The 27679-nt window shown below is 33.8% G+C and overlaps 1 protein-coding gene across 3 annotated transcripts in view; it reads left to right on the plus strand.

The window, feature by feature from the left end:
- PCDH17 (protocadherin 17) overlaps positions 1–27679 on the plus strand; it is a 95205-nt gene that overhangs the window by 57998 nt on the left and 9528 nt on the right. For 2 of the 3 annotated variants that reach the window (XM_005872672.2, XM_014544920.1), the window contains exon 4: positions 19813–19896. The exons of the other annotated variant lie outside the window; for it this stretch is intronic. In XM_005872672.2, the coding sequence (XP_005872734.1) occupies positions 19813–19896 (84 nt within the window). The remainder of the gene's footprint in view (positions 1–19812; positions 19897–27679) is intronic. 3 annotated transcript variants of the gene reach the window in all.

Below are 27679 nucleotides of genomic sequence, written 5' to 3' on the forward strand. Positions count from 1 at the left end.
ACAAACATTTAATGATTTCAGCCAATATTTTATTAAATGAAAATATATCTATAGAAAGAATATGAAACAAACTTTATGACATTTGAAATGAATTTCATTAACTCCTTAACTGGTAACCATTTTAACAGCACTTAATGACATAATTTAGTGGGTTGAATATATTATTTGTTATCCAAAGTTGCTTGTTTTTTAGGGTGAAACACTTGTAATACTTTCCCTGAGTCAGATTTTTCAGGGTAAATCTAAACCTATGGTCAGCCTGATATAGGGTTTTTAAAAATAATGGAATAATCAGTGACTTCTCAAGAAAATCAAAATGTAAGTACAATAGAGGGATAAAAAGTGAAAAATAAAATTAATTTTTTTGCGTGCCTCTGCCATTATCCTTTATTATTACAATGTCTAAAACAATTTAATTAAAAAAAATGCAAGCTATTTTTGTTACAGATATAGTATGTGTACAATCAAAGTAATGGCTTTACAGATAGCTTTACACATCTCCCTTGTGTATTTAGAAGTTGAAATGGGTTGCTTGAAATGGAATTCATTAGAAAGAAAATTTTTTAAAAATTTAATTTAATTCACAGATAAAACGGCCTATCTAGAATAATTTTGATTGCCGCCAAAGTGAAACTATAATGTCTTTATATAATTGCCTTTGCCTAAATCAATAAACCTAGCAATATTATGTCAATTAATAAAGGTGATTTATTTTTGAATTAATAGAAAATCTATTTTTGAATACATATCAGACTGTGTTTCTGTTTTGAATGTATGCTAGAGCTTATACAAATTTAATACAAGTAAACCAATTAAGGTGACTTATCTATATATATAAAAGCCTAAGTGACTGGCCGACCAGCCAGTAGCTATGACGTGCACTGACCACCAGGACGCAGATGCTCAATGCAGGAGCTGCTGAGCTGCAGTCACTTGGCAGCGGTAGTTCTTGGCTGACACACCTGGAATCAGAAAGGAGGGAGCCCGATTCAGAGGTGCATCACCCGAGAACTGCCCTCTTTTAATCTGGGACCCCTCAGGGGATGTCAGAGAGTCAGTTTCAGTCCAATCCCCCAGGCCATGCCTAGGGACTCCACCAGTGCATGAATCCATGCACCGGGCCTCTAGTGGTTTAATAAATGCCAGTGAGAACAGAAAGTTAAAACGCTTATAAAATTTAGGGAGATAATTTAAATTTGATAATGTTTTATGGTGCAGACTGATAAAATTTTTTCCTACTACTTTTTGTTTTATTCTCTATTTTCTGAAATCCAGACATTGATATTTAGCATTTTCTTGTTATGAATAATAGTTTTATACTTTTTTCTAAGTTATCTGAAATTTTATGGATAAATAAGTGAGAGATTCTCCATTTCTCATCTGTGCCCAGAAAGCATACTGGCAGTTTCATTTTTTCTACATCAAATAAATGTTACTTTAGCTAGTTGCTCTCTTAGTTATCAACAGTTAATTATATCTGAATTAATTTACTTTACATTTTTACTTTTTTAATATTGTAATACATTCAGAGGTTAAGTAGGCTGATATTTGACAATCTTAGTTACATTGAAATAAAACAATGCTAGATGTACTAATATAATCTAGAACAGAAGGGAAGACCACAAATTGTATTTAACATTCACTTACTCTACATTGTTTTCTTTTTTTCCTCTTTTCTTTTAGTTTTCTTTTCATGTTGCCTCTTTCAAAGGTGAGGGGGAAAACTGCTTATTTAATTTTTCCAGCTCAGCTTATCAAAGTAAATCTCATTTTCAAATTTACCATATCAGTTAAAAAGCAAACATATTAAACCTATTTGGCAGTAATATCTGTATGATACAACATTTGGTTTTATATTCATTTGAACTTCTTTTATAATCAAATTTTAAAATGTCCATTTCTCTCATAAATAAAATTTTAAGAGATTTAAGTTTTTCTTCAAATAAAGAAATAAAGACATTGGAATTTTTCAGCTTTTCTTTCAATGTAAAGAAATCCATGACACAGCTTAGACTGGAGGTTGTAATTCCTGACTCCTCTTCTCAAGGGATGTGCCTGTTGTCACTACTTTTTCTTTAAGTTATTTACACATTTTCAAGTACCAAGGAAGCTAGTGCTCTTGAAGTAGTGAAGGTGAACAGTTGAAGTCAGATCAACATTTTTTTTTTATTTCAGTGTTATAGTTCATTGTGAATTGAAATATAATTTGAAGTTAAAAAAACGAAACATAAGAACAAAAGGAACCTGATGTGTTTATGTACTTGCATAGTCATATTAGGGGGTTAGGACACAAAATATATTTTCTGAAATAATGCTCAAGTTTTGAGATTCATATCTACTAATATTTTTATTATTCCCTAATATTTTATTATGTTAAATTTCAGCAATACCATTAGAGGAATTGCAGGTAGATCAGAATGGAAGTGGATCCTATATATTTTATTTGAAAATGGTAAATGAAGTCAAATTACTTAAAATCATGTATTGTGGTGCAGGACACAGTAATTCAACTTGGCTTTAATTTTTAATGTTCAGTTACACAGAAATATCTTTTATATGAAGGCTTAAATTATTGCACAGTACAGCTCATCAGTCTAATAGTTTTCTTGATTATATAAAACTTTTTCTGTTTTTTTCTCATATTTTATGATCTCTTATTGTCTTTGGAGGGTGTACATATTGTCAGAAGAAAATCTAATACAGTTTTATAAATTGCCAATTTAAGAAGAATATCTAACAAATGGTTATGTTTTTACAGATTTTTTATATCCTATATACATTTATAACAATTCAAGCCATGTCTTCAGAGACCAATTAAAGTCAAAGTAATTTGTAAGACCACTTCCAATTTATAAACTGTAGATATATAAATTTTAGAGGCCATATTGCAGCATTCAGTGAAGTATTTTTCAAGGCAATCTACATAAAAATGGAATAGCAGGGAGGTCCAGATAATTGATAGCAACACTGCTCAGATATTTTATTGCCACATTTTATATTTTCTTTCTGGATAAAGTTAGAGGCAAAATTAAATCAATCCTACCTTGATATAGCAAAAGTTGGATCTTGACTTAGTTATTAAGATGTGAAAGCTAAAAGGAACTAAACCAGCCCCTGTATGAGATTTTATGCTGTTTTCTCAGCCAGAGGTGTTTGTTGTTAAAAATGCCTGGTGAAGAGGGGTATCTCTGCAGTAGTTTTGGGGGCACAATGAAGTTGATACATTATAATAGCTACCATCTTTTCTGTAAAATTTTGTCAGCAATACCTTGCATTCTTATCATGGAGAGCAATTATTAAAATCCAATAAGTAATAAATATGAAAAGATTTTGATGAGAATGAAAGACTGTCCTATATTGAGTCTTCATCTTACATGCAGGGATTTGCCTGTGAAAAGCGTGCATACAGTGTTAGGAAAAATGTTATTAATCATTAGCTAATTCAGAAGTTTCATTTTAACCTTCAAAATGAAATCTGTGTGAGTTAATTTATTATTGATAAACACATTTGATACTAGTTTCAGTCTCTAAAATAAACTATGAAAAGATAAAATGTCCTTATTTAACACTATCCTAAAGTGAAGTCTCTTCCCTTGAGATCAGCATTTGATTATTTTAAAATTTGTAACCTTTGTTTTGTTTTGTTTTGTTTTGTTTTGCTGAAAACCAAAAGTACAGTTGCAGTATAAGGTGTATAATTGTTCCATTTTCACAGAGTCTATTTTTTCCCCCAGTCCTCAGAGAGATCCTATGTAGGCCATTGCCAGATGTATCATTCTAGAGTATATTAATCAAGGATCCGAATCAGGATGGCAACTCCTGTGTGTCCAAGGAGCTGGGTCAGGATGTTTCTACAATTCCCTTATGAAGAATAGAAATATATTGGCCTTTTGTGCTATATAGATTTTAGTGTTTTGTATTTTATTAACTACTTGATTGCTGCTCAGTGTATCTGATAAGTAGGACACACTTTTGTTCCAGAAAGTGAAAGTCTCATTGTCCAATTTAATATAATTTTGAGAAAAGTTTCCCACAGCCTCAAGAAATGAAATCAACTATGTTTTTCCTTTTCAAATAAATTAAAATGATGTCTATGGAGAAGAAGAGAAAGTTGAGTTGCATTTTCTCTGTTGTAGAGTATCTGTCATAAAATAATGGCTCCAAGTATATTGATAATTTACATGTTAAAAAAATCAAGTATTTTTCAAAAAGGAGGGACATGATCACATTCAGTTTGCTTGTAAATGACTGCTGCTTATTTAGCAATAGCCTTGGTTTTGAGGTGCTGCCAGAAATAAGGTTTTCATATAAAAACATACAATATAAAATTGCCATTACAAATTAGGAAAGCTGGAAGTGGGAAGGAGGGAGGCAGGGGAAGGAAGGGGAACATGGTTTCTAAAGGTAAATTATGTCATCGGCAGAAATTATATTTATTCGTTTATTTCAATGGAAACAAACTCATTTTTAAATTAGAGTTTTATGATTGACATATTTCCCTCCCAAATCTAAGCTTTTCTGAAGTAAGTTAATTGTGGATAGGAAAATTGGGCCACATTTGATCATGGACTGGTATGGTGGAATACCAACCTGCCATTTACCATGTCCCTACTTTGTGTCAACTCTTTACAGCTGTCATCAGTGTCTTAAAAGAAAATCATTACTAAAAGCTAGATTATTGCTCAGCATTTATTCTTGTATTTTAAGCCAGTCAATGTATTTTGTTTCATGTAGAAGTAGACAATGAGGCAGAAAACCGGGATTCTGGTTTATTTTTGTCACTTGTCCCTTTAACTCTGTATTTTAGTATACTCTTACAATCCAAAACTGATAACAATTTACATGTAAATTCCATCTTCTTTAGAAATAAAGTTCAAGTGTATTGATACATGTGAGCAAAATGTGTAAACTTCATAAGTCTATATCTATATGATATTATTATAGCAGTTGTACTGAACAAGAAATAGGAATAGATGGTTGATTTTTATATTCATTTTAAACTATTACTTTGATTGTTAAAGCCAGTTACTTTTAACTTTCAACAGAAAATATTTTATGACAATATTATGAGGCTAAAATACAAAAAGAAAATTGTAGATGATATAAAATTATTTAAATTAGTTTTAGACAGCCAAATTTTTCTTATTTTATAAATCTTCAAAAAGTGGATTTACAATTTCATATAAACTAACAGTATTTAGCCCAAACATGTTAAGAAAAAACACATATTAAATTAATAGAGAAAGTTATTAAAATATGTTACCAGTAGAAAATATCAGTTACATCAAATAAATTAATTTAATGAAGAAAACTACAAACATATACAATTTTTGCAAACAAAAAATGAAGAAAATAATGAATTGTTTTTAAATGCCTTAGAATTAATTCTTTGTACTCTATCTTAACCTATATCCAGCAAAATATTACATATTTCAAAGAAATAATAGTGAGATTAAAATTTATTTTTATCATTTACACTGAATAGAGGAAGTTAGTGGTTTTTTCAAGCAACGTATAAAATTCCACACCTTTTGAGTAATAACAATAGAAATTTAAAAATAATTATAAATTAAAATTCACAATGAGGAATAAATCATTTTTGCTTCTAAATGGCAGTGAAACTGCTGAAGTTTTATCAGTGTCAGTAGAAGAAGTCAAATATAAAGGTTGGAAGTGCTTCCCTCTATTTAAATTCCTCCCACATCTACTGTTGATTGACACTCTCAGCAAACTGATAATTGCCCACTTGATTTGCTTTAAATAATTGTTAAATTTGGGGATTTTTAAAGTAGATTTGAGGAAATTATTAGTAAATACTTGAATCAAGTGGAATCATCTGTTGGGTTTTCTTTTTTTGTCTTTTACCATTTATTTATTTATTTATCTATTTATTTATTTATTTATTAATTATTGAAAGTTTACTTTTTCAGAGGCACCACTTGCTTTTTTATGGTAAGGAGTCCTGCTTTTAAGGAAACAATCTTTCATTCATTTTGGAATCTGCTTAAATTTTCAGATGCCATTCTCTTCATTGAGCTGCTTGCTCTTGTTTTCATTGAGTGAAAACCCCATGAATTCAGGCTGGCTTTTTACTCTTTTTAGCCCTTCATGGCTATGCAGAATAGTTCTTATTTATTCATAAAATAAAATGATTATTAGCCATGTTGCATAACAATGACTTAGCAAATTTCTGCTTGAGTGTTTTGTGCTAAAAGTCTATGACTATCTTTATTCTTGAAGAGGTACTAGTTTTCTAAACTATCTTTTTAAATTTATTTAATATGTTTAACTATATAGAGCTCATTGAAAAAAAGAATGCAAAGATCTTGCCAAATAAGCAAAATAGGGAAAATGATGTTAAGAAGTCAACCGTTTCTCATATCCAACATGAATAGCTCTGCCATTTAGGTTTTATGATGCCACATTTCTACCAAAAGTGAACTATGAACCACCTGTTGCTACCGAATCGTTCTGCTTGGAAAATAATGCCTGTCTCTACATGCTTCGTATATAGCATCCAAAGTCAAACATTCTAGAACTTTTTTTTAAGATTATAGAATAATAACAATGACACAAAACACCGAGTCTATATGTTTAGCATCCTCATCCTACAGCTCAAAAAAAGTGTGATTTCTTTTTAAGGCCACAAAGAGAGTTTGAAAGGAGATCAGAAACAAAACAAAACCAAAACTCCAAGTGTGATATGCTTTATATTAAATAAATTTATATTACCTTTACTATATGAAATCAAATAGATCATAATTCTATGTAGGATTTCCACTGTTCTTCCTAATATATTAAAATATACTTCAGCATCCCAGATACTCCTCAGTGTCTTCCATGTGTAGCTAAGTCATAGCTAATGGAGAGTCTGAATTCAATGAGAGTCACAACCCATTATCTCGATAGAGTAGTAAAATTATGTTTTGGTGTAAGAGTGTACAGAGAGATTTCATCAATTAAGATTTTACCTCGAGGTGGTGTATTTTGCAGTTTCATAGGCCTATAAAATATTTTGCATTCATTGAATTGATTGCATTGTATATATGAATATGGAAAATGTATAGAGAGAAGTATATAAAAAGAGAAGGTTTTTTATTTTCTTTGTTTTCTATTTTAATAACATAAGATTCTTTATTTGTATGTTCATTTTAATTACTGTTACTGGGAGATACTCATTGGAAGAAGCTTCACTTGTTGAGCTGATAGAGAAATTGAGGCATACTTGTATAGTGTCGCAGTTCTGGAGGGAAATCAGGGCTCACATACTGGTCTTCAGTAGATTATAAAGATCTCACTGCTTTTCTTCTAATCTTCCTGAGAAACACAGGCCAATAATAGAATCCGGCCAATTTTTTCTGCTCATGTGTCTGAAAGTGCCAAATAGCAGCATACTGTGTTTCACCATTTCAATTACTAATTTGATTATTATCTAGCAAAATGAATTTACTTATTTTACAAAAATTATTGAATTAGGTGAACCCTCCGTAGACATTCCAAAATATTGTCTCTTATTCTGAAGCTTATTCAGCTTTTATTCAGAAAATAGAGACATCATATTCAGAAGCATTGCCTTCCAGGATGGCCTTGCCCACTGCCAGAGCCCGCTTTCAGAGCCAAAGAACTCAAATGAACAGTCACCTTTACATTCACGTTAGGTAGTGAATATTTATGAGAAAAAAGAAGTAATCTTCAGCACCTTGTGGAAAATCAGAAAATACCAGCTAATCATTTTATGTGAACAACTGAAAGGAAAAAAATAGGAAAGCTTTGACATATTACCCCCTCCCCCAACTCAGATTCAGTTCTATGTAAACAGAGCTCCATTTTGACAACTGCTTAGCTCAAGGCACAGATTTGAAGTATTAGAGATAATGGCAGATTTATTAGATTGACTTTTGCCAGTATCTGTCAGTGTCCTAGGTAATTACTAGCCATGGTAAATCTGGGTGGTTTTTGCTAGTGTTATTATAATGTGTGCATTCCTTCGTAGGCATTGATGTTGTGTCAAAGTAGGTATTTGGAGGTCTATATTTAGTTACATTTCATTGATTTGTGTTTTTAAAGTATGTGTGTGTGAGAGAGGGAAATATTTCATATCTCTGTTTTTTTCTTCCCCAAATTAAAAAGAGGGTGAAAGTCCTTTTCTGTTTCCTAATTTTAAACAAACTATTCTCTCAGCTATCTATCTAATTTTAATTATTGATCTGTCATTCTTTGATTACTCAAGTGAGCACCACCAGAATCCCTTTATTAAATTTACGCATTGTAGTTCCCCTTTCTGGTTTGTATGATTAATTCACACTGTCTCTTTGTATACTTGTATATTCATTCTGAATATAATGTCTTTTATTCTTCTTTTATATTTATGTGTTGTTTTCTACTCTCTGCTTACCTGTTGTCCAGGCATGATTATTAAAGGTAGCCCCTATAATTAAAAAAAATACCCTTGTTTGGACAATACATTATATGGTCATCCTGATATGGATGAATACAACAAAACCACATAAAAAGAGAAATATATAGACACATGTAGTGTGGGAAAATAGATATACTTGGGATAAAGAGAATCATTTTTGTTTTTGCCACTATTCTGAACCTCAATTTTCTTACCTAAAAAATAGACTTTGTATTACATGATCTTTAAACTTTCTCTCATCCCCAAAATATAAAGTTGCATCTCTTTTGAGATTCAAACTACAGAAAGGTTGTGCATGCATATAAACAAGACTTGCAAGTAAAGATGATTAGATGGATATACTTGATTTAAGAGATGACCTGGATATCTGAATGAATATTTGCTTTCTTCTGTTTGGAGTTATGTTGCTATTGTCAAAATACTCTTAGAAAATACAAGATAATTAATGAAACTATTATTCTCTATGTGAACAGTGAGTCATACGTATGAAAACCTGAACCTTTAAGAAAACTTCAGGCCAAACAATTCTGAAAATAGGGTTTTCTCCACAGTGTTCAATTAAGAGTTAAATCAGATGCACTTTTTTGCGCCACCATTTCTTTGAATATGAGTAAACCATATAAAAATTACACTTAGAAGGCCAATATAAAAATAAACTTTATCATTCTTCTCTTCCAGTATTAAGATCTGATGGAAAAATTTTAAAAATTGAATTTAGTTTATTAAAAAATCAAATAAAGACAAAACCTTGCATCACTTTTCAGTTTATCAAATTACCTTGTCACCATATTGCTTTATTCTTTGCCTCTGAGATTTTTGTTACATAATTTGTGGAATTGGAGGGTGGCAAAAGAACTTGTATGCTAGACATGAGAATGTGTTCTCATCCTACTTCATTCCTTTTTATTTTTAAAAAGTGATTTTAGAGACAGGGACAGGGAGATAGAGAGAGATATAGAATGTGAGGGAGAAACAATGATCAATTGCCTCCCATATGCACCCTGATCAGGGATTAAACCCTAACCTGTGTATGTGTCCTGATCAGGAATGGAACCCGGGACCTTTCAGTGTCTGGGAGGATGCTCCAACCAACTGAGCCACACTGGCCAGGGCCCTAATCTATGTCTGATTTGTGTGTGGGCCAAATCAGATTCCCTTGCCTTTCTGGTATTGCTCAGATTTTCAACGATGGGATCTCTAAACACAGAGAATAGTAAATGGGTACTTATGAGTCTTCTAACAACTGCTAAAAATACCCATTCTGTTGTTTTCTGTCTTATACTAGTATTTGATTTAACAGAGAATTAATGATTTCAATTATTTTCCATTTAGAAATGTTCTTCTTCAGGAAAATGTGTCTTGTCTATTCTTTGTTTTGTGTATCTTTAACACTTTCTTGAAAGAGAGACATAGAGATACATCATCGACAGCTCTGGAATTTTTATTCAATTTGCTACAAAAATGTCCCACATGGAAAGAATAGTATATTTATATTTATGACATTTTAACCTAAAATGTAAATTAATACAACCCCTCAAAATTATGTATGGTACTCATTATATGCTTACATGTGGGGTGAGAAATATTATATTGAGCATATTAAAAAGGGCAATGGCAATAACTGTGTTTTGCTCTCTGATACTAAAACATAGAGTTCCAAAATGAATGGCTTTCACTTGCAAGAGGCTCTGTATTCAAACTGAGTTTGTGTTCAAACTGTATTGTACTTCCTTGACTTGCCATTTCTGTCCTAGCATAACTTAACGGTAACATTCATTCAGTGGTTTTCACAAACTGTTCTAAGTGCTAATTTACATGTCTGTGCTCATTTAGTTCTCACAACAGCCCTATGAGGATATCCCCATTTTTAAGATAAAGAAGTGAAAGATATAGAAGTTAAGCAATTTGACCCAGAACACATGTAGTGATATATATTTTGGATCCAACTATGGAGTTTGCTAAATTCAGTATCTGTGCTACCGCAATATTCTAACTGCCCAACATTATTGATATTTGTAGGAATCCATCTTTATATATTGAAATTTTAAGCTCCCCAAACAGAACAGATAATTAAAGTAAAAACAAAATGTTATGACTGCCCCCTCATTGCCTCCACTGTGCTCCCTGGCAGTACAATACGCAGCTGCATGTAGCAAAACAGGCAGTGTCTGACTTATAAATGACCCACATACACAGAAGAACACTGTCCCTTCCTCATTGTCTGACACATTCTGAACCCCTGCTGCTCACTGTGCCCTCAAAACGTGGGAAAAGCAAAGAGCTAGTAGAAGCAGGCACAGCGGTGGGTGCTGGCAAGCTCCCACGTGACACTGGCCTTTCTTTTTCTTCGCAGAAGTGTGTGTGTGTGTGTGTGTGTGTGTGTGTGTGTGTGTGCGCGTGCAGGTGCATATGTGCATGTGTGTGTTCTGCCTTAATTGTGTTTTCCCATTAACAGGTTACTTTTATTAAAATTTCACAAATGAAGCAGTTAACTCATTTTGTAAATGTCTCCATTTTATAAAGATGTGAACTCTTTGGCCAAGAAATTCATTAAAGATTTCATAAAAGATGCCTTATTTTTCTCTGAATTTTGAGAAAATTTGGGGTTTATTAAGTTACATGAATGTGGATATGATTTCATCATTTTGCATCCATGCGATATGCATAACATACACCTGATAAGATCTGCTTGTTTTCTTGAGGGAGGAAACGTCCTAAGGTGATTTGGGAGCATAGTGAACTATGCAGGGACAGGAGAGTGTTAAGTGCAGGAAATATAAGGAAGGGAGAGCAAAGGAGATGTAGTAAAAAAAACTCTTATTTCATATATCCATAGAATCCCTCTGTGTCCAGGAAGGAGGGAGCACTTCTACTGTTTTATTGTTCCCTGTTAGTAGGACTTCAAATTAAAGCCAGAGTTAGTATTCTTAGTACTGTATTCAGACACCCTACGAGTTGAGCAGGTTTATCTAAATTAAACTAAGAATCTATTTTACTATGATTTTTAATTGATTTTTTTAGAGAGAGAGAGAGAGAGAGAGAGAGAGAGAGATATTGAGAGAGAGCGAGCTGTGAGAGAGATACATCAATCGATATTGCCTCCTGCAAGTACCTTGACTGGGGATTGAACCAGAAATCTAGGTATGTGCCCCAACCGGGAATTTAACCCATGATCTTCCAGTGCACGGTACAATACTCTAACCAACTGAGCCACAGCAGCCAGGGCACTATGACTTTAAAAGTAATAAGATATATTTTGAATTTTCAGTCGGAATAATGAATAAACTTACAGGACACAACTCATTGTTTATTGTGGAATATATAAGTTTGGTGCTTTTGATTGCATAGACCACTAGTGATGTTTGCTGTCTGTCAAAAGAATACTGACTTAGCTTTATCTTTTACTGTTATTGTTAATGTGTTGAGTTAGGGCATTCACAGAAAATTTTTCAGAAAAAAATTATTTCTGAATTAGTTTGTTTTAATATTCTTAGGCACCTATCCTCTGACTTCAAGACTAAAATGAAGGAGAATTCAGCTATATAGGTTTGTAATCTCTAGAAATTTAACAAAAACCCAACCTGTACCTGTCAGTTTGCCATTTTGTTTTGACATCAAAGTAATGTGGATTAAATGATTTCCCTCTTCTCTGTAGCCATTGTCAAGGATAATGATGATGATATGGCTTATTATGTCTCTCTGCCTTTTTGGTAAGCATTACAGATTACGAAATCTGCTCACTAAAGCAGTCTAGTAGTCGGCAGAAGTTTTTGTATAAAACCCAAAGTGTATTGAGCGATTTCCACTTTGATTATAGTTCTGACAATATAAGTCAGTTTTTAGAATCTAACTTTGCATTATTTTTCTGGGTCAGCATAATGACTGAGAGCTAAATATCAAGAAAAATAATTTAATAGCTGTTTCCTATTGTAAAGTCTGGCTCAGTGACTCAAATCCCTACCAAGAACCCACTGAAACCCAAGATGTAGGCATGGCACTTTGAAGATATTATTTGAAACAAAGTGACAGGGGGTAATTTGCTATGCTACAATAAAGCTTGAATTGATTTTTTTTTTCAGTTAAAGAAACTGAAATTACTTGACAGAGTCTACTGTGAACAGTGTAACAAAACAATAAGAAATATTTTCTTGCATTTGTGTATAAGATCCTGTCAGATTTTACATACAAATTTAGTGTGTAAATTGGATGGATTGGTTCTTAGATTTTGCACTTGCAAAGGACACATGAATACTCAATAAATAACATGTAAATGTTTACATGTATATCCACACAGACACAGATGCATGCATATATAGTATATATCCGATTTTGGGGGGAGGGTATATATATATATATATATATATATATATTTTATTGATTTCCAGGTACATGCCCTTGACCGGAATCGAACCTGGGACCTTTCAGTCTGCAGGCCGACGCTCTATCCACTGAGCCAAACCGGTTTCGGCTATTTATATATTTTATTCTTAGGCAGTTACACAACAGGCCAGTTGTGAATTTGACTCAATTTCTTCTTAGAACTACTTGATATTTAATCTTCTCCCTTCCCATGGCATTTATTTTCTTTTATTAAGTAGAGTGTTTTTATTAACTGAATGCTTGTACCTCTCTGAAGTTCATATGTTGAAAGGTAATCCCCAGTGTGACGGTGTTAGGAGGTGGGGTCTGAGGGAGGTGATTATTGTATATCATGGAAGTGGAGCCTCATGAACAGGATTAGTGCCCTTATAAGAGTGGCTCCCTTTCACCATGTGAAGATACAGGGAAAGGACAGCCTTTGTGAACCAGGAAATGGGTCCTCTCCAGACACAGAATCTATAGGGCCTTGACCTTGGACATGTTCTCAGCCTTCAGAATGGTGAGAAATAAAGTTCCGTTGTTTATAAGCACCCAATCTACGGTAGTTTGTTATAGCAGCCCAATGGAGCAAGACAAGTGTCTCACAGAAAAAGATGATTTAATATTAATATAAAGGCCAAAACAAACACAGTGTATTAGTGTATGTGTGTATGTACTAAATTAATGTAAAAAGAAAATGCCTTTGGTAATTGTGCATATAACTATTGCTGATGTACAATATATTTTAGTGAAATTTATTATCATACTTCTTAAGGGAAATATATTTTAGCCTTATTTTTTTAATTTAAATTAAAAATGTAGCCAAATGTCTCCTACTAAATGTATAAAAAAATGAGTATTTTAATGTTTGTGCATTTATTCCCCTCAGCAGTGGAAAAATGCATTAATATATGCCTTTTGATAACGTTGAATTTCTGAGCATTTGAACCATCTCTCAATTTTATCCATAGTAAGTTTCTGGCTAAAAACATGCATGTAATATGAAGTCATATTTACAAAAATGGAGATATGTTTTCTCTTTATAAGATACTATTTTATTGTTAATCCAATTACTCATGCACATATGTACACATATCTACAGACACACATTTTCTTCAATAGCCCACTAGTATATATGAAATTTTTCTCTTAATCCTTCCCTGAGAATATATTTTTATTGATTTGAGAGAAAGAGCAATAGGGAGAGTGAGAGAAAGAGAGAGGGAGAGAGAGAAACATTGATCAGTTGCCCCGATCTGGGATTGAACCCACAACCTAGGTATGTGTCCTGACTGGGAATCGAACCTGCAACCTTTTGCTGTATGGGATGACACTCCAACCAATTTAGCCACCCAGCTAGGCTATACATGAAAATTTTAGGTAAGGTTGCTATGCAGATAGCACTAAAAATGTGATTAATATACATAAAATAAAATGTAATACAAACTGAAAAGAGAAGTCAACTATCATAAAATAAGCACAAAGAGCAACTAATTTGTAGGTATTTTAAGAAAACAGTCTCTTTCTAAGTATTTGGTAAGATTTGGAACAATCTTATAAATACAATTTTTGTAGGTGATTTTAGTTTTTTGTTTGTTTGTTCTGATTTATTTGTTACTTTTAGAAAATCACATTTTTTTACTAGACTCAGACATACTATAGAAGTAGAAGCTCTTAGAGACTTCGGCCTACATCTCTGGGCAATGTGTTTCTGGCATTTTTCTTTGGCCTCCTTCATACTCTTAGCCACAAGTTTAGAATATTCTGTTGCCTCTTCCTTATTTTTCTTTTCTTTATTTCTTTTTTTGGTTAATCCGCACCTGGGGGTATTTTTCCATTGATTTTTAGAGAGAATGAACAGAGAGAGAGGAGAGAGAGAGAGAGAGAGAGAGAGAGAGAGAGAGAAGAGAGAGAGAGAGAAATGTTGATATGAGAGAGACACATCAATTGGTTACCTAGCGGGAGATTGAGCCTGCAACCTAGGAATATGCCCTTGACCGGAATTGAACCCGGGACCCCTCAGTCCAAAGGTAGATGCTCTATCCACTGAGACAAACAAGTTAGGGCCTTAATTTTATCAGTACATTGTTTCTTCAGAGCAATATACCAACATTTGTGTTGCAGGACATGTGGAGCAAGTAATGAGATGCTGTATCTTGGATGCTTTGGTTCTTGGTCTCTTACCTTCTTTGTTTAGAGGCAGACATCATCTTCTTTAGAATGATTAAAAAGTTTATAGATTCTGCTAGCATTTTTGGGCCCCAGGGGATGAAGCACAGTAGTATCAGTGAGACCAGGAATATCTTTCTCCCCCATTTTTTACAATGACCAAGTTGAGCACACTGAGATTGACATCCACAATGCAAGACTGAGCAGATTTGCACTTTCTCTCTCCAGTCCTCTGTGATCCATAACAGGACTGCCCCTTATTCAACAGCAGACAGACATGGCATGGGTCAAGGCATCCTGCTTCATGGGGAAGCCGTGTTTGTTCTTCCCACCACTGATTAGAACCACATAACTTTTCTATTCTCCCAAGGTGTCAGCAGCAACTTCTACGGCCATATGCTTCTCAAACAAAGTTACAAAGGTTGCATTCATCGTCCATTTCAATGAGTTTCTGGCAGCCAGTGGTTGGGAAAGAGATGTTCAGCTTCATCCTGAAGCAGCCTACAGCCAGCATGTCAAACTCAAGGCATGTGACCTGCCGGCCACGAGTTTGACATGCTTGGTCTACAGCCTTGAAGGCACCACACACACACACACTCAAAGAGATCAGTTGAGTTTTACGCTCAGTGGCAGCAGCATCAATTTTACTGGCATGTGTACTTATCTCTTATGCCAAATTTAGTTTATTTATGAGTCAGAATATAGAAGACAACATTTTAATTTAGTCACATTAATCTCGCTTTACTTTCCTAGAACTTACTTTTTAATTTGTCCCATTTTCACTCATGACAGTCATGCTTTGCTCTCTGGATATTTTCTGTTTTTAAGTTTCTTTTTTGACAGTCTGTATTAGATTCCTAGGGCTGCTGTCACAAAATACTACTAAGTGTGTGGCTTAAAATAACAGAAATTTATTCCCTCACAGTTATGGAAACTAAAATCCAAATTCAAGGTATCAGCAGGGCCATGACCTCTCACAGCTCCAGGAATGGATCCTTCATGGCCCTTCCTAGCTTCTGGTGGCTACTCCGCATAAAACTCTGTGTTCTTGCGGGTCTGTCTCTGTGTTTCTTATTTACCCTCTTATAGGGACAGCTTCATTGGATTAGGACACACCCAACTATTAATTTAAATAACTTTACCTTAAGTAATTATATGTGCAAAGAACCTATTTTCAAATAAGATCACAGTCTTATCTTCTAGGTGGACATAAATTGTGAGGGAGTACTATTCAACCCAGTCTACCTTCTGGACCCCAAAACTTATGTCCATCCCACTTACAAAATCCACTCACCCCCTCCCAACATCATCCAAATATCTTAACAATTTCCAGCATGAAATCTTAAGTCCAAAATTTCATCTAAATATTAACTTAAAAAGTCCCAAATTTCACCACCTAAATCAGGTATGGTATGGGTCCCTCCTGGGACAACATTCTGCTCCTTCCATAGACCTATCAAACTCAAAGCAAGTTACCTGTTTCCAAAATACAATAGTGCAACAGGTATAGGATAGGTAATTCTCATTGTGAAAGGGAAAAAATGGAAAGAATTCAGGGGTTACTAGTTCAAAGGAAGCTGGCAATGCAGCTGGGCAAATTTCATGAGACTTCAAGGCCTGAGAGTAATGCTAATATTTAAAATATATATTTTTATTGATTTTTGGAGAGAGAGAGAGAGAGGTAGAGAGAAGCATTGATGTGAGAGTGACACACTGATCGCCCCCACCTGAGATTGAGCCCACAATCCAGGCATATTCCCTGACTGGGAATCAAACTGGCAACCCCTCTGTGCTCGGGACCATGCCCAACCCACTGTGCCACACTGACCAGGACCTGAGAGTAATTCTTTCTGTTTTACCTTTCTCTATTACTTTAAACTTACTTGATACTCTGGGGCAGTAACCTGCCTTTCCTGGTTTCTATATCAGTATTCTTGGAGTCATTTTTCTTTTATTTTGTCCCATCTCTGTCCCTCTCAATCCATGTTAGCAGTGTTTCTGTTAGTATAAAATTCTTAATAACTTTGTCTTCTGTGGACAGTCAGGGAATTCACACCATTAGTCAAGAGTATCCTCCCCAGATTCTTCCTCAATAACCCCATTTGCAATCCTGACTTTTCCTGAGCTGGTGATTGGGCCCTAAGTCGCATGTCTAATCATTATAGCAAATGACTGTCCAGCCACACCTTTGTCCTTGTTTCCAGAGCATGATTCCTGGATAGACAGAAAAATTTCCCAACTAAGTACTGGTTTCTTTTTGCTTAACAGTTCATTCCTCAATTAATCTCTTTTATCTCACGTTTTACTGTAACCAACAAAGAGAAACCCGGCAGTACATATCACTCTTTTCTTGGAAATTTCTTCAGCTAAATAGTCAAGTTCATTACTGATATGTTCTACTTCCTGTCCAACAATTCATTTGGCCAGGTTTCCTGCCACTTTATAACAAGGATTGCCTTTCAGTGTCCATTAGCATTTCCGTCTGTGACCTCAGGAGAATCACCTTTAACACTCACATTTCTATCTACTTTCTGTTCATGATAATACAGCCATAAATTTATTCTCTAAGATGATAGACACTTTTCTCTACAGCTATTATTCTGTCTGAAATACCAGCCGAATCACCTTGAATGTCCATATTTTTAATAGTCTACTCAAGGCAATCAAGGCTTTTAAAAATCAGGCATCTCAAAACTCTTCCAGCTTATTCCCATTAGCCAATTCAAAAGTCACTGCCATAGTTTTAGTTAGGTGTTTGTTGTCATAGCACCTCACTTCCCTTCCGGGTACCAAAATCAGTATTGGTTTCCTAGGACTGCCAGAGTAAAAAAAAAAAAAACAAAAAACCATAAACTGGGATGGTGACTTACAGGAATAGAAATTTTTTCTCTCCCAGTTCTGAAGACCAGAAATACAAGATCAAGGTATCAGCAGGGCCATGGTCTCTGATGGCTCCAGGGGAGAATTCTCCCTTGTCCCCAGCCAGCAAGTCTAGTCAAAGGCTCCAATCTCTACTTTTATCACCATGTGGCATGCTCCTGGCGGAACTCTTTCTCCCAGTTTACTCTTTTTGTAATGACACCAGCTTTTGGATCAGGACCCATTCTAATCCAATATGACATCATCTTAAGTAATTACATCTACAAGGACCCTCTTTTCAAATAAGATCATATTCTTTTGTTACAGGGAATGTGACTACTGGGGGAGATAATATACAACCCAGGGTTCAGCCTACACTGTTTTTCTATATATTCTATAACTTGGATGGGATATATTTTTTCTGAATAAAGTGGTTCTATGCTTTATGTGACTCTGGTTATATTACCTAATAAGTGTGTGTGTGTGTGTGTGTGTGTGTGTACATATATATGGCATATTTTGAATATATCTAAAATATTTTAGATATTGATTTCTAAATTTGGATTTTTATCAAGAGAATGTAAAGTGCCTTTGCATTGTAAAATGGTCAGTGGATAGAAAATATTCAATTTCTGGTAGGACTGAAAATTTAAGAGTATTGTGTCAACTGCAAAAAAAGACAAGTGAGTCTGGTAAAAAAAAAAAAGCAGGTTGTAGACTATAAAGTATTCCTCATATGTCTTTGGCAAGAACTAAATTATCTCCTCTGAATTTTGAATTAAGCATAGTAACAAGGTAATTTACATATTAGTTATTTCTTTTCCCCTAAACAAATATTCTGGATATCCTCTACTCTCTTTACAATGTTAAATATCACAACAGGCATCATTTAAACATGTGCACGAGGCAGACTTATTTTCAGGTGTTTCCATCTGTTGTGGGAATATACTTTAAGAACAGGCGAGAAACGTACACAAATTAAACAAGAAGCCAGGGGATAACACAAAAATAATGAAAGAAACATCTGTAGGCCAACAATGTGGAAAAAATGTTTGAGCTCCTGTTATTAACTACTCAACCTGTTTTACATTGGAATCCTGCATAATTACATTTCAGGGGAGGGGCAAACAACAGATGTTGAATAAGGTTGAAAATAAGAAAGTGAGACTATTTAAAATAAAGAGCTACTTTTGCTCACTGACAGACATTTTTTGGAAGCATTTTAGACGGTAATCAATTTCATATATTCACTACACATATAAATAAGATTAAAGCAAACAAAATGTTCTCTTTTTCTAAGTCTAAGAAATTGATCAATTATACATATCTATAATGACCTAAGTTACATGGTCATAAAAAGCAAAACAAAAAATGTAATATTTCCTTACTTTTATATTGTATAAATGTTTTGTTTTTAAAGATAGAGTAGAAATTGTTACAAAATACATATTTTCTCATTACTAAAGTCAATACATTTTTAAAAATTGAAGGTTTCAATGTGATTGACTAAAGAATTAAATTATAAATAGTCTGTTGTTTCAAGTTCCAGACAATATACATTTTGTAAGTAAGTTAAGATGTAGTAAATGTTTTTATTAAAGCCTTGCTTTCTAGGGAAATTAAAAAATAGGCAGTTTACAACTTTAATATTGCTGGCCTGCTTGTTTACATCTACCCATTATTGCTGAAAAGTTTTTATTTTATTTAGGATAAATGCATCCATCATCATCACTAAAGTATATTTCCCATCAACCTATGCATTAATGTTACTTTGTACTGTTTCTATCTCATCTAAACTGAAATTATCCAAAACAGTGATTTTCTTCCAATAAGAATAAGTCAGCTATTTGGGGAAATGCCAAATGACCTTATTTTTTTTTAGGAATTAGTCAATCTAAAGAATTTTAAAAGATAATTGGAAATCAATAAAATATTCATGATTCAATTGGCCCTTTTTTCCCACTTGGTTTTTCTATTTGTTAACTAAAAATATTTTATTTTTCAAGCATTCCCGACTTTGCTTTCCTTTGCTATCCTCACCCTACACACCATCACAAGTAGACTTCAGTCTGTTGATCTGCTTCCTACAGGTGAGCAATTTCTTCATCTGTTAGCTTTCTTCTCTGTGATCTGAATTTTACTTGTTAGATGATGGCACTCATAAGAGTATGTGCACACAAAAAATGGCTTTCTCTATATATAGCCATGCAGAACTCGTAGACTTTATTTTTTAAAGGAAAATATCATTAAGAAATTTATTCTACTATACCTGCTTTGGTACTATTAATATTTCAGGAAAAGCTGTGTAGTGTTAGGAGTTGAAAAGAGAATCTAAACATTTACATAGAGGCTTTTCAATTTATTATTCTTAAAGGAGTTTTAAGTGGCTCAATTCTCAATTATTCAATATGAAAAATCTTTCACTCATAGCAGTTTCACTTTGGAAACAGTGCAGGAAATGCTAAAGAAAAATTGATGGAATGAAAAGTTGGCTGGTACAGGAAAGGGTTTTGATTTTTTTTTTTGGGGGGTGGGGTGTTAGTTGTGATATAGAGCAGCCTGCTTCACTGTTACAACCTGAAGAACTGTGTTTCACCTGACAAACTGTGTCCCCAAATTCTTCTTTTCTTTTGAATAGGAAATTCCACTCCATATTAGACAAGGGTTGTTTTGTGGAAATATATTAAAGGCTTTTTGGCACATTACTTTGTGAAATCCTTACACACCACCTTAATATAGATTCCTAAGGGCAGGGCAGAACGAAAGTCATATGAGTTGTAATAGTTAATGAAGCTCAATATTAAAAATTCCCGAGCTCAATACATTTTGCCAATATATTTTAATCTCTAAGTATGCTCTGGATGTGACAGACACTCTGAGAAAACACATTGAAATTTGAAATAACTGGATGGATTAAGTGAAAGGGAGGATGGAGTATCTATCTCAGGTGAAATTTTAGCTCACCACATGATTTTCTGTATCTGGAGACTCTATAGTCCAAGTCTTTGGAGTCATTTGAATGCTTTAGAGAGATTTGTTTGGTTCCTCAGTAGTTTAATCCCTATATCAGAGAAACAATACTGTTGAGAAAACCAGTATATCTGGTTGTTGCTGTGCTTGAAATATATACATGTATGCTATAGCAATCTGACAATCAGTGTTATAATTATTTGTGTGGCTTTACTCATGCCAGAATAAAGAGAAAAGCTCGCCTTATTTTCTGTATGGAAATGAATGGAAATTGAGGAGAAAATATAAGCAAAATTCTTAAATAATATTAGAGTTAGAACAGTTATACTTGTTAATATTTTGGGGGGTGATATGGAAAGTTTAACATGTATGCGCGCGCGCACACACACACACACACATGCAACGACATAAAATTTTCCTGCTACCTAACTTAAATAGTTGTGAGTTCACTTTCATTAAATTATAATCAGTTGGGAAAAGGAGTTGTTTTCTAATTTTGTAGAAATTTAATTCAAGGATAACAACAAAGCATTTTAGAGCAACATTTCTTTTCAATATTTTATGTGCTTCTGAAAATCTTTCTCTCTGACACCCATTTTCTTATCATGTACATGTGTATACTCCCTGGTGCATGTATATGTCTGTGCATGTGCACACCTCTGCTTTCCCATGACCATCTACCAACCTAAAACACAAAGCTATCTGAGAGTTGTAACTGAAACTCAGGAAACTAGAAGCGATTGTTAGAGGTTTAGGCCTTTATTTTTATATCTACGAAATGGTTCTAGAATAATTTTGTTTTTAGGCAAAGCTCCTTCCACTCATTTCCATCTAGTATAGGGATGTATTTTGTCATGTGTATAGAGGTTATGGACATAAGGATATGCATGCTTGGTGTTTAGTTGCATTTCTTTGTTGATAGTTAACTAACATATTGGAAGTTATATTTATTTTCAAAGTATCAAGATAGTGAATCTTGTGAATATTTTTCATTAACTTATATGCTATGATGAAACTCTTGAATTTAGAACTCAATTATCAGAGCTTTCTCAATGTAATTTTTGTATATATATATGTATTTGATTATTATACTAGAATTATTATATGTAATATAATAATTTTATATATATGTTATAAACTAATCAAAATAACTATACCTTTTTGTTTAAATCACTACTATCTCCCAAACATATGGTTCATATGGATACAATCCTATGCTTATGGATAATATGTAGGTCAATGAGTTAAATATGTTAAATAGTATACTTTTAAAATAAATAACCAATCTTATAACACAAAATTTATAATTGTAATTTTTATACAAATGATGTGCAGATATATGTGTTTTTAATAATAAAACAACTATACCCAATATATTGGAAGTTTCTATTTTCTAAGTAGTTCTATATTAATGATTCTTTCATTTTGTAATAATGCTTACCAAAATGACCATGTTTACAATAATAATTAGTTAGATAATTTTCTGTGTGATTATGTACTTTTTTATTTATTCAGTGAAAAAAAACATTAAGCAAATAAACATTAACAAGTAAATACATTTGTTAATCCTCACCTGAGGATATTTTTCCATTAATTTTTAGAGAGAGTGGAAGGGAAGGGGAGAGAGTAAGAGAGACACATTGATTGGTTGCCTCCTGCATGACTAGGGCAGGGGATAGAGCCTGCAACCAAGGTATGTGCCCTTGACAATACTTGAACTCGGTATCCTTTAGTCCGCGGGCTGATGCTCTATCCGCTGAGTAAAACCGGCTAGGGCAAAATATGTGTATGTATTTTAATTTGTCAAATCACATAGTAAATTTTTATTCTATTTCTAGGTAGACCCTGGTTTTAATAGTAGATAATTTTAGATCAAGGAATACATTCATGTGAACTTGAAAAATTAAAATAAATCACTTATAATTGAAGGTTAGAGTGAGACTTGCTCAAATTTAAATTGTTTTTCCCTTTGTGCAGACACTTTGATGCCAACCATGTAAAAGGTTACACATTCTCCAATTGACTTAAATCCTTCAATATTCTAAAGGCATGAGAGAGTTCAATCAGAAAAGCACTGCCATTTTCCTAAAGATTACAAAGAGATTTGCTGTAAAGGAAAGTGTACAAATTTGACTTGTTAGAATTTAAATTTATTTATTTTTCTTATATGGTAGAATTGCCTGAAGAATTTATTTGGACCAGATTATGGAGGGCTTCGTACACCAAACTGAGCAGTTCAGATTATAACCCTTTTCAGCAATGGCAAAGGAAATTGTTAAGCAGCTACTCAAAAATAAGTTTGGCAGCACAAAGCATCACTTCTTTCTGAGACTGAGCATGCAAATTTTTAAATGGAAGTACTCAACTATACCATGCCAGAGTTTAAAAAGGCTGTCTCAATGAATTCTCCCTGGGATGTCAATATGAATTTCCTCCAGATTAGATTTAGATTATCAGTGCGAAAATAAAATTAGTTCTTCTATGCTTATATTTCCCCCCTGTTATTACTCATGAGCAATACATTTCACTTTTATTGTCTGCTCATTTTCTGGGAGTGGATGATGATCAATTCAGTCACGAAAGTACACTCTTTGATCTTCATGCTGCATTATGTATGGGTGGGCTTTCATATCCTTTAAAAACACATTTTTATATTTGCTCTGCTTTAAGGATGGCCTTGTCCAATTGCTTTGCAACCCTTGGTTTGATTACAGACCAGGGTGATCCAGAGGGTCAATCTCCTATTTTTCTATATGTGTTTCCTGACCTCTTTTCCCCATTTCTTCATTGCTTCTGTGTGTTTTAATGATTACAAATTATTAAAGCTGTTACTAGAAAAATGGTTTGCCATTGCCAGTAAAACCCATTACAAGAAACACTTCTGTGTATTTACTCTAGAACATGGATATTGAGTGTATTGATTTTGCTCAAATTTTCATTATTGGGATGACCCAATCATACAGGATAAAAAACAGCTTTCAATAAACTTACAGCACACGAAAGGTAATGGCATAATGGTTTTAAAGAAGTAATTTCCAGAACAGGCTTATTCAAAATGTCAGTTATCTTTCCTACTCTTTATATATTTTAAAACTATCTATAATAATAATAATAGCAATAATAGTGGCAGTATTAGCAGCTTAGTGGTAGGAGTTGTTTTAGTAAAATCAGGGCCGAATTGCCTGTATTTTATTCTAAAGTTATTTTTGGGACACTGTCAATTTTAATAGTTCTATAGGAAAAAACTTCATTTCACAAGAGGCATTTTTGGGTGAAAATACATATTACCCATCAGTGTGTGTGTATGCATACACATTGAGGACATTTAACTTCAGTTTATTTTTAATTGTAATATAAGTAATTTTTGTAGGAATCATTTATGGAGAGGCATAGTTCCATATATGTTTCCCACTTCTTTAACTCTTAAAATAAAATGTATTCTGTATTATTTCTCTCTTTAAATATGTTATATATGTGTATATAATTGATCTGAAAAAACACACCCATCTGTTAATTTGGAACCATGTCCATAAGATAACTTCATTGAAACTATAGGTCTGTTTCTAGAGTGGAGTTCTATAAATTTAATGAATAACTTTTGGAGATTAGAATGTCATTAAACTATAAAAATGTTAGAATCTTTAAAAAAAATCTATCTTCTGGGATTCCCAACTCCTATTGGTTACTAAATAATAAGCAGGGAAGGATTAGTTGCATCTGAATGAACTTTTTTCTGAGAATACCAAAAATGATACCTGATTCTGTTTACTTGTCTCTAGCAATTGAAAACAAACAAGTGCTAGAAACAAGATGAACAAGGGGATTTAACCTGGTAAATACATGTACATTCTAGTAGAAATCAGATAGCAGGTTTGAGAGAAAATCACTAAGACTACCTTCCTTGCTTCTTACACAGACTTTGGCTTAATAGGCATGCTTTCATTGACCTTCCTTACAGGATTACCACTTTGCTAGGACGATAACTTGAATTTTAGATATATTCATCCATGTCATCAAAAATGGTGTCATTATCAGAGATAGGGTTAGCTTTCACAGGCAATAAAAGCATAAGGAAAATGTCCTCTCTGAAGATGAAGAATAGTGGCATATTTAAGTAGTCTTGGATCTGAAATTCACAGTGTGAAGTTGCTAGAATTTTAAATTTGTCCTTGTAAACCAAACAGCTTTTACTAACTATTTCATGCCAGAGCATAGGTTTCTCACTGCATCTAAATCAGGTTCTTTTGGAAGCTGCATTAACCCTTTCAAGACTTTAAAATTACAAGATTTTTAAATTAATTCATATGTTGATGATAGCTGCCAGATAAAGTATAAGATACAAAGGCAGCTAACTAAAACAAGAGATAAAATGACAAATTTGACATGACAATGCAGCTGAATCAAAACAGGATAAAAAGAAAAATCTAGGAGAGAAGAAACACACCTATAGCTGCTGAGGTAGTTTTTCAAAATACTCACTGGTTTCCATAATTTAAAATTATAAAGAGGTGATTTTTAAAATGTAAGCTTTAATTTTAATAATAGTGTCATTGGTTTAAGAAATTTCCTAAGGGGAAAATACTCTGACCTCCATGTTTTAGGGGGATATATGACAGGCAGGATTGATTATATTTAAAATGGTACCTTCAATAATAAATAAAGAACTTTGGATTTTTATATAAACATGATATTTAACAGACAGATTTGAAGTGTCAATTGTATGTGTCAATTGTAACTGACATTACAACCTCATATGAATGGATTTGAAATGAGTCACTTGCATAGGGTAGTCACTTCTATTATAGATTGCCAATAATATTTTATACCTTTTTAAATTAATGTGTTTTATTATATCAATTTCAGTACTTTGTTCAAATTCAGAAAAGTGAATTTTTCATTCTGTGTACTCAAGGGATTGAACATGAATAACATACATGGTGTCAGTGTCTAAACCTCAAGAGTTATAAAGATCTCAGTGAGAGGCAAAGAGACTAAAAAATACTAAGAGTTAGGGAGGAATGCAAAAATATATAACTCAATGGGAAAATTATCCAGAATCAACTTTGAAGAGTTTCACAGATTCAACGTTTACATTATTTGTGGTTATTCTCTGGGCCTTCTAAGAGTATTTATTCTCTCTCTCTCCTAGAAACCTAAAAGGATTTTCTTTCTCAGATTTTCCCTCTTCTGGGTTTCTGAAGAAATTCTTTAATATTTAAGACATGCGATCATAATAATTCTTATGCTTGTTTAACAATAATAAACTAGAGGAAGAGGCAGGAAGGCTACATTAGATGTAGGAAGAAGATATCTTTTTTTCAATACAGAATTATAAAATGCAAGATTTATACTGTTAATATAAAGTGCCAGTTTATGTAGTTTAGGAAAAGTTGATGAGATGCGAGCAGCATGGGGTGGCATTGGGGTCAGAATGACTAAGCCAGTGAATCATGCCAGGGCCTACTGTGCTCTGTTGGGGATATCCTTGTTTGGCACCAAAACTCGAGATATCTCAATTTAGAAATAATGCAGATTTGAATACTACTCGCCCTTGGCTCATCCCAGGTTTGTATGTTCATAAATGTTGTCCAGTACCTTTGCAATCAAGTACCAAGATGTTTCAAGAATTTTCTGAGGCATGTAATAAACTGCTCAAATACCTGTATTAGTGTTCCATTGGCTGCTACATTAAATGTGTTCATGTAGTTAGAGTTTTTCCATTCTCTTGTAAATGCCAGCCAGTTTCCCCGATGTTACTATTTTATTTTTTTGGCATTGCAACGTATGTCCTTTGGCTTATAAAGCTGGTTTCTTATTACCCTGAGAGAAGCATACTTCTGTGTGGCAAGTGTTTCACTTTCTAATCCTTTCACCTGGATCACCCTCTGCCTGCTCTCCACTGTCTGCTTAAACTCTGATCATTCTTTGAATTACAATCAAACACCACTTCTTGTACAAAGCCTTTCATAATATTACAGGCAACTTTTATCTGTGTTTTTGCAGTGATCAAATGTAATTTATCATGAGTTATTTCCCCTATGATGGTTTTAAAGCTTTTTTTCTAGTTTCCAATCAAAGTGTAAACTCCTTGGTGAAGAGATATAATCAGAGACTGCAGGATTTAATTTTATTTTTAAATATATATATTGATTTCAGAGAGAGAAAGGGAGAGAGGGAGAGAGCCACAGCAATGATGAGAGGGAATCATTGATTGGCTGCCTCTTGCACGCCCCCCACTGGGATCAAGCCTGCAACCTGGTGCCCCAACCGAAATCAAACTGAGACCTCCTGGTTCATAGGTTAACACTCAACCACTGAGCTATACCGGCTGGGCGAGACTGGAGGATTTTAGAGGTGGATAGACTTAGGTTCATTTACCGCAAACCTTTATTTGACATAACACCTATTCCACTATATTCTGTTCACGATGCCTTTCCTTGAAAACTGCATTATGGATGATTGAGTATAACTTCTTTAAACTAACTGCTGAACTACACACATCTAACGTCCCCACTGAATTTGAGCTGTCTTTACTCTGTGCAGGCATTTGAGCAGTATTTTTTTCCCCCGGAGAGGCTCTTTCAGAGTTTTTTTTTTTCCTCAAAAACAAAACAAAACAAAAACTTGCTCCATGAGAATAGTATTGAGCTTCAGAGCCAGTTCTCCTCGGGGTACCTGTTAAGAAAGAGATGGCCCCATTTATCTGGGCCTGCACTTCCAAGCATCTGCTGCTGCCCCAGGTGATGGCGGCAACTACAGTATGAGATGGGGAGGCAGGCAGCTGAATTTTGAATGCTAATCTCAGAGCTGTGTGCTATGGGAAATACTTTCTATGTTTGTGCCATAGATTCCCTATGCATGGTTTACATTCTCTCTTTCTCTCTCTCTCTCTCTCTCTCTCTC

Source organism: Myotis brandtii, unplaced genomic scaffold (genome assembly GCF_000412655.1).
Source record: "Myotis brandtii unplaced genomic scaffold, ASM41265v1 scaffold388, whole genome shotgun sequence".
Lineage (NCBI taxonomy): Eukaryota > Metazoa > Chordata > Mammalia > Chiroptera > Vespertilionidae > Myotis > Myotis brandtii.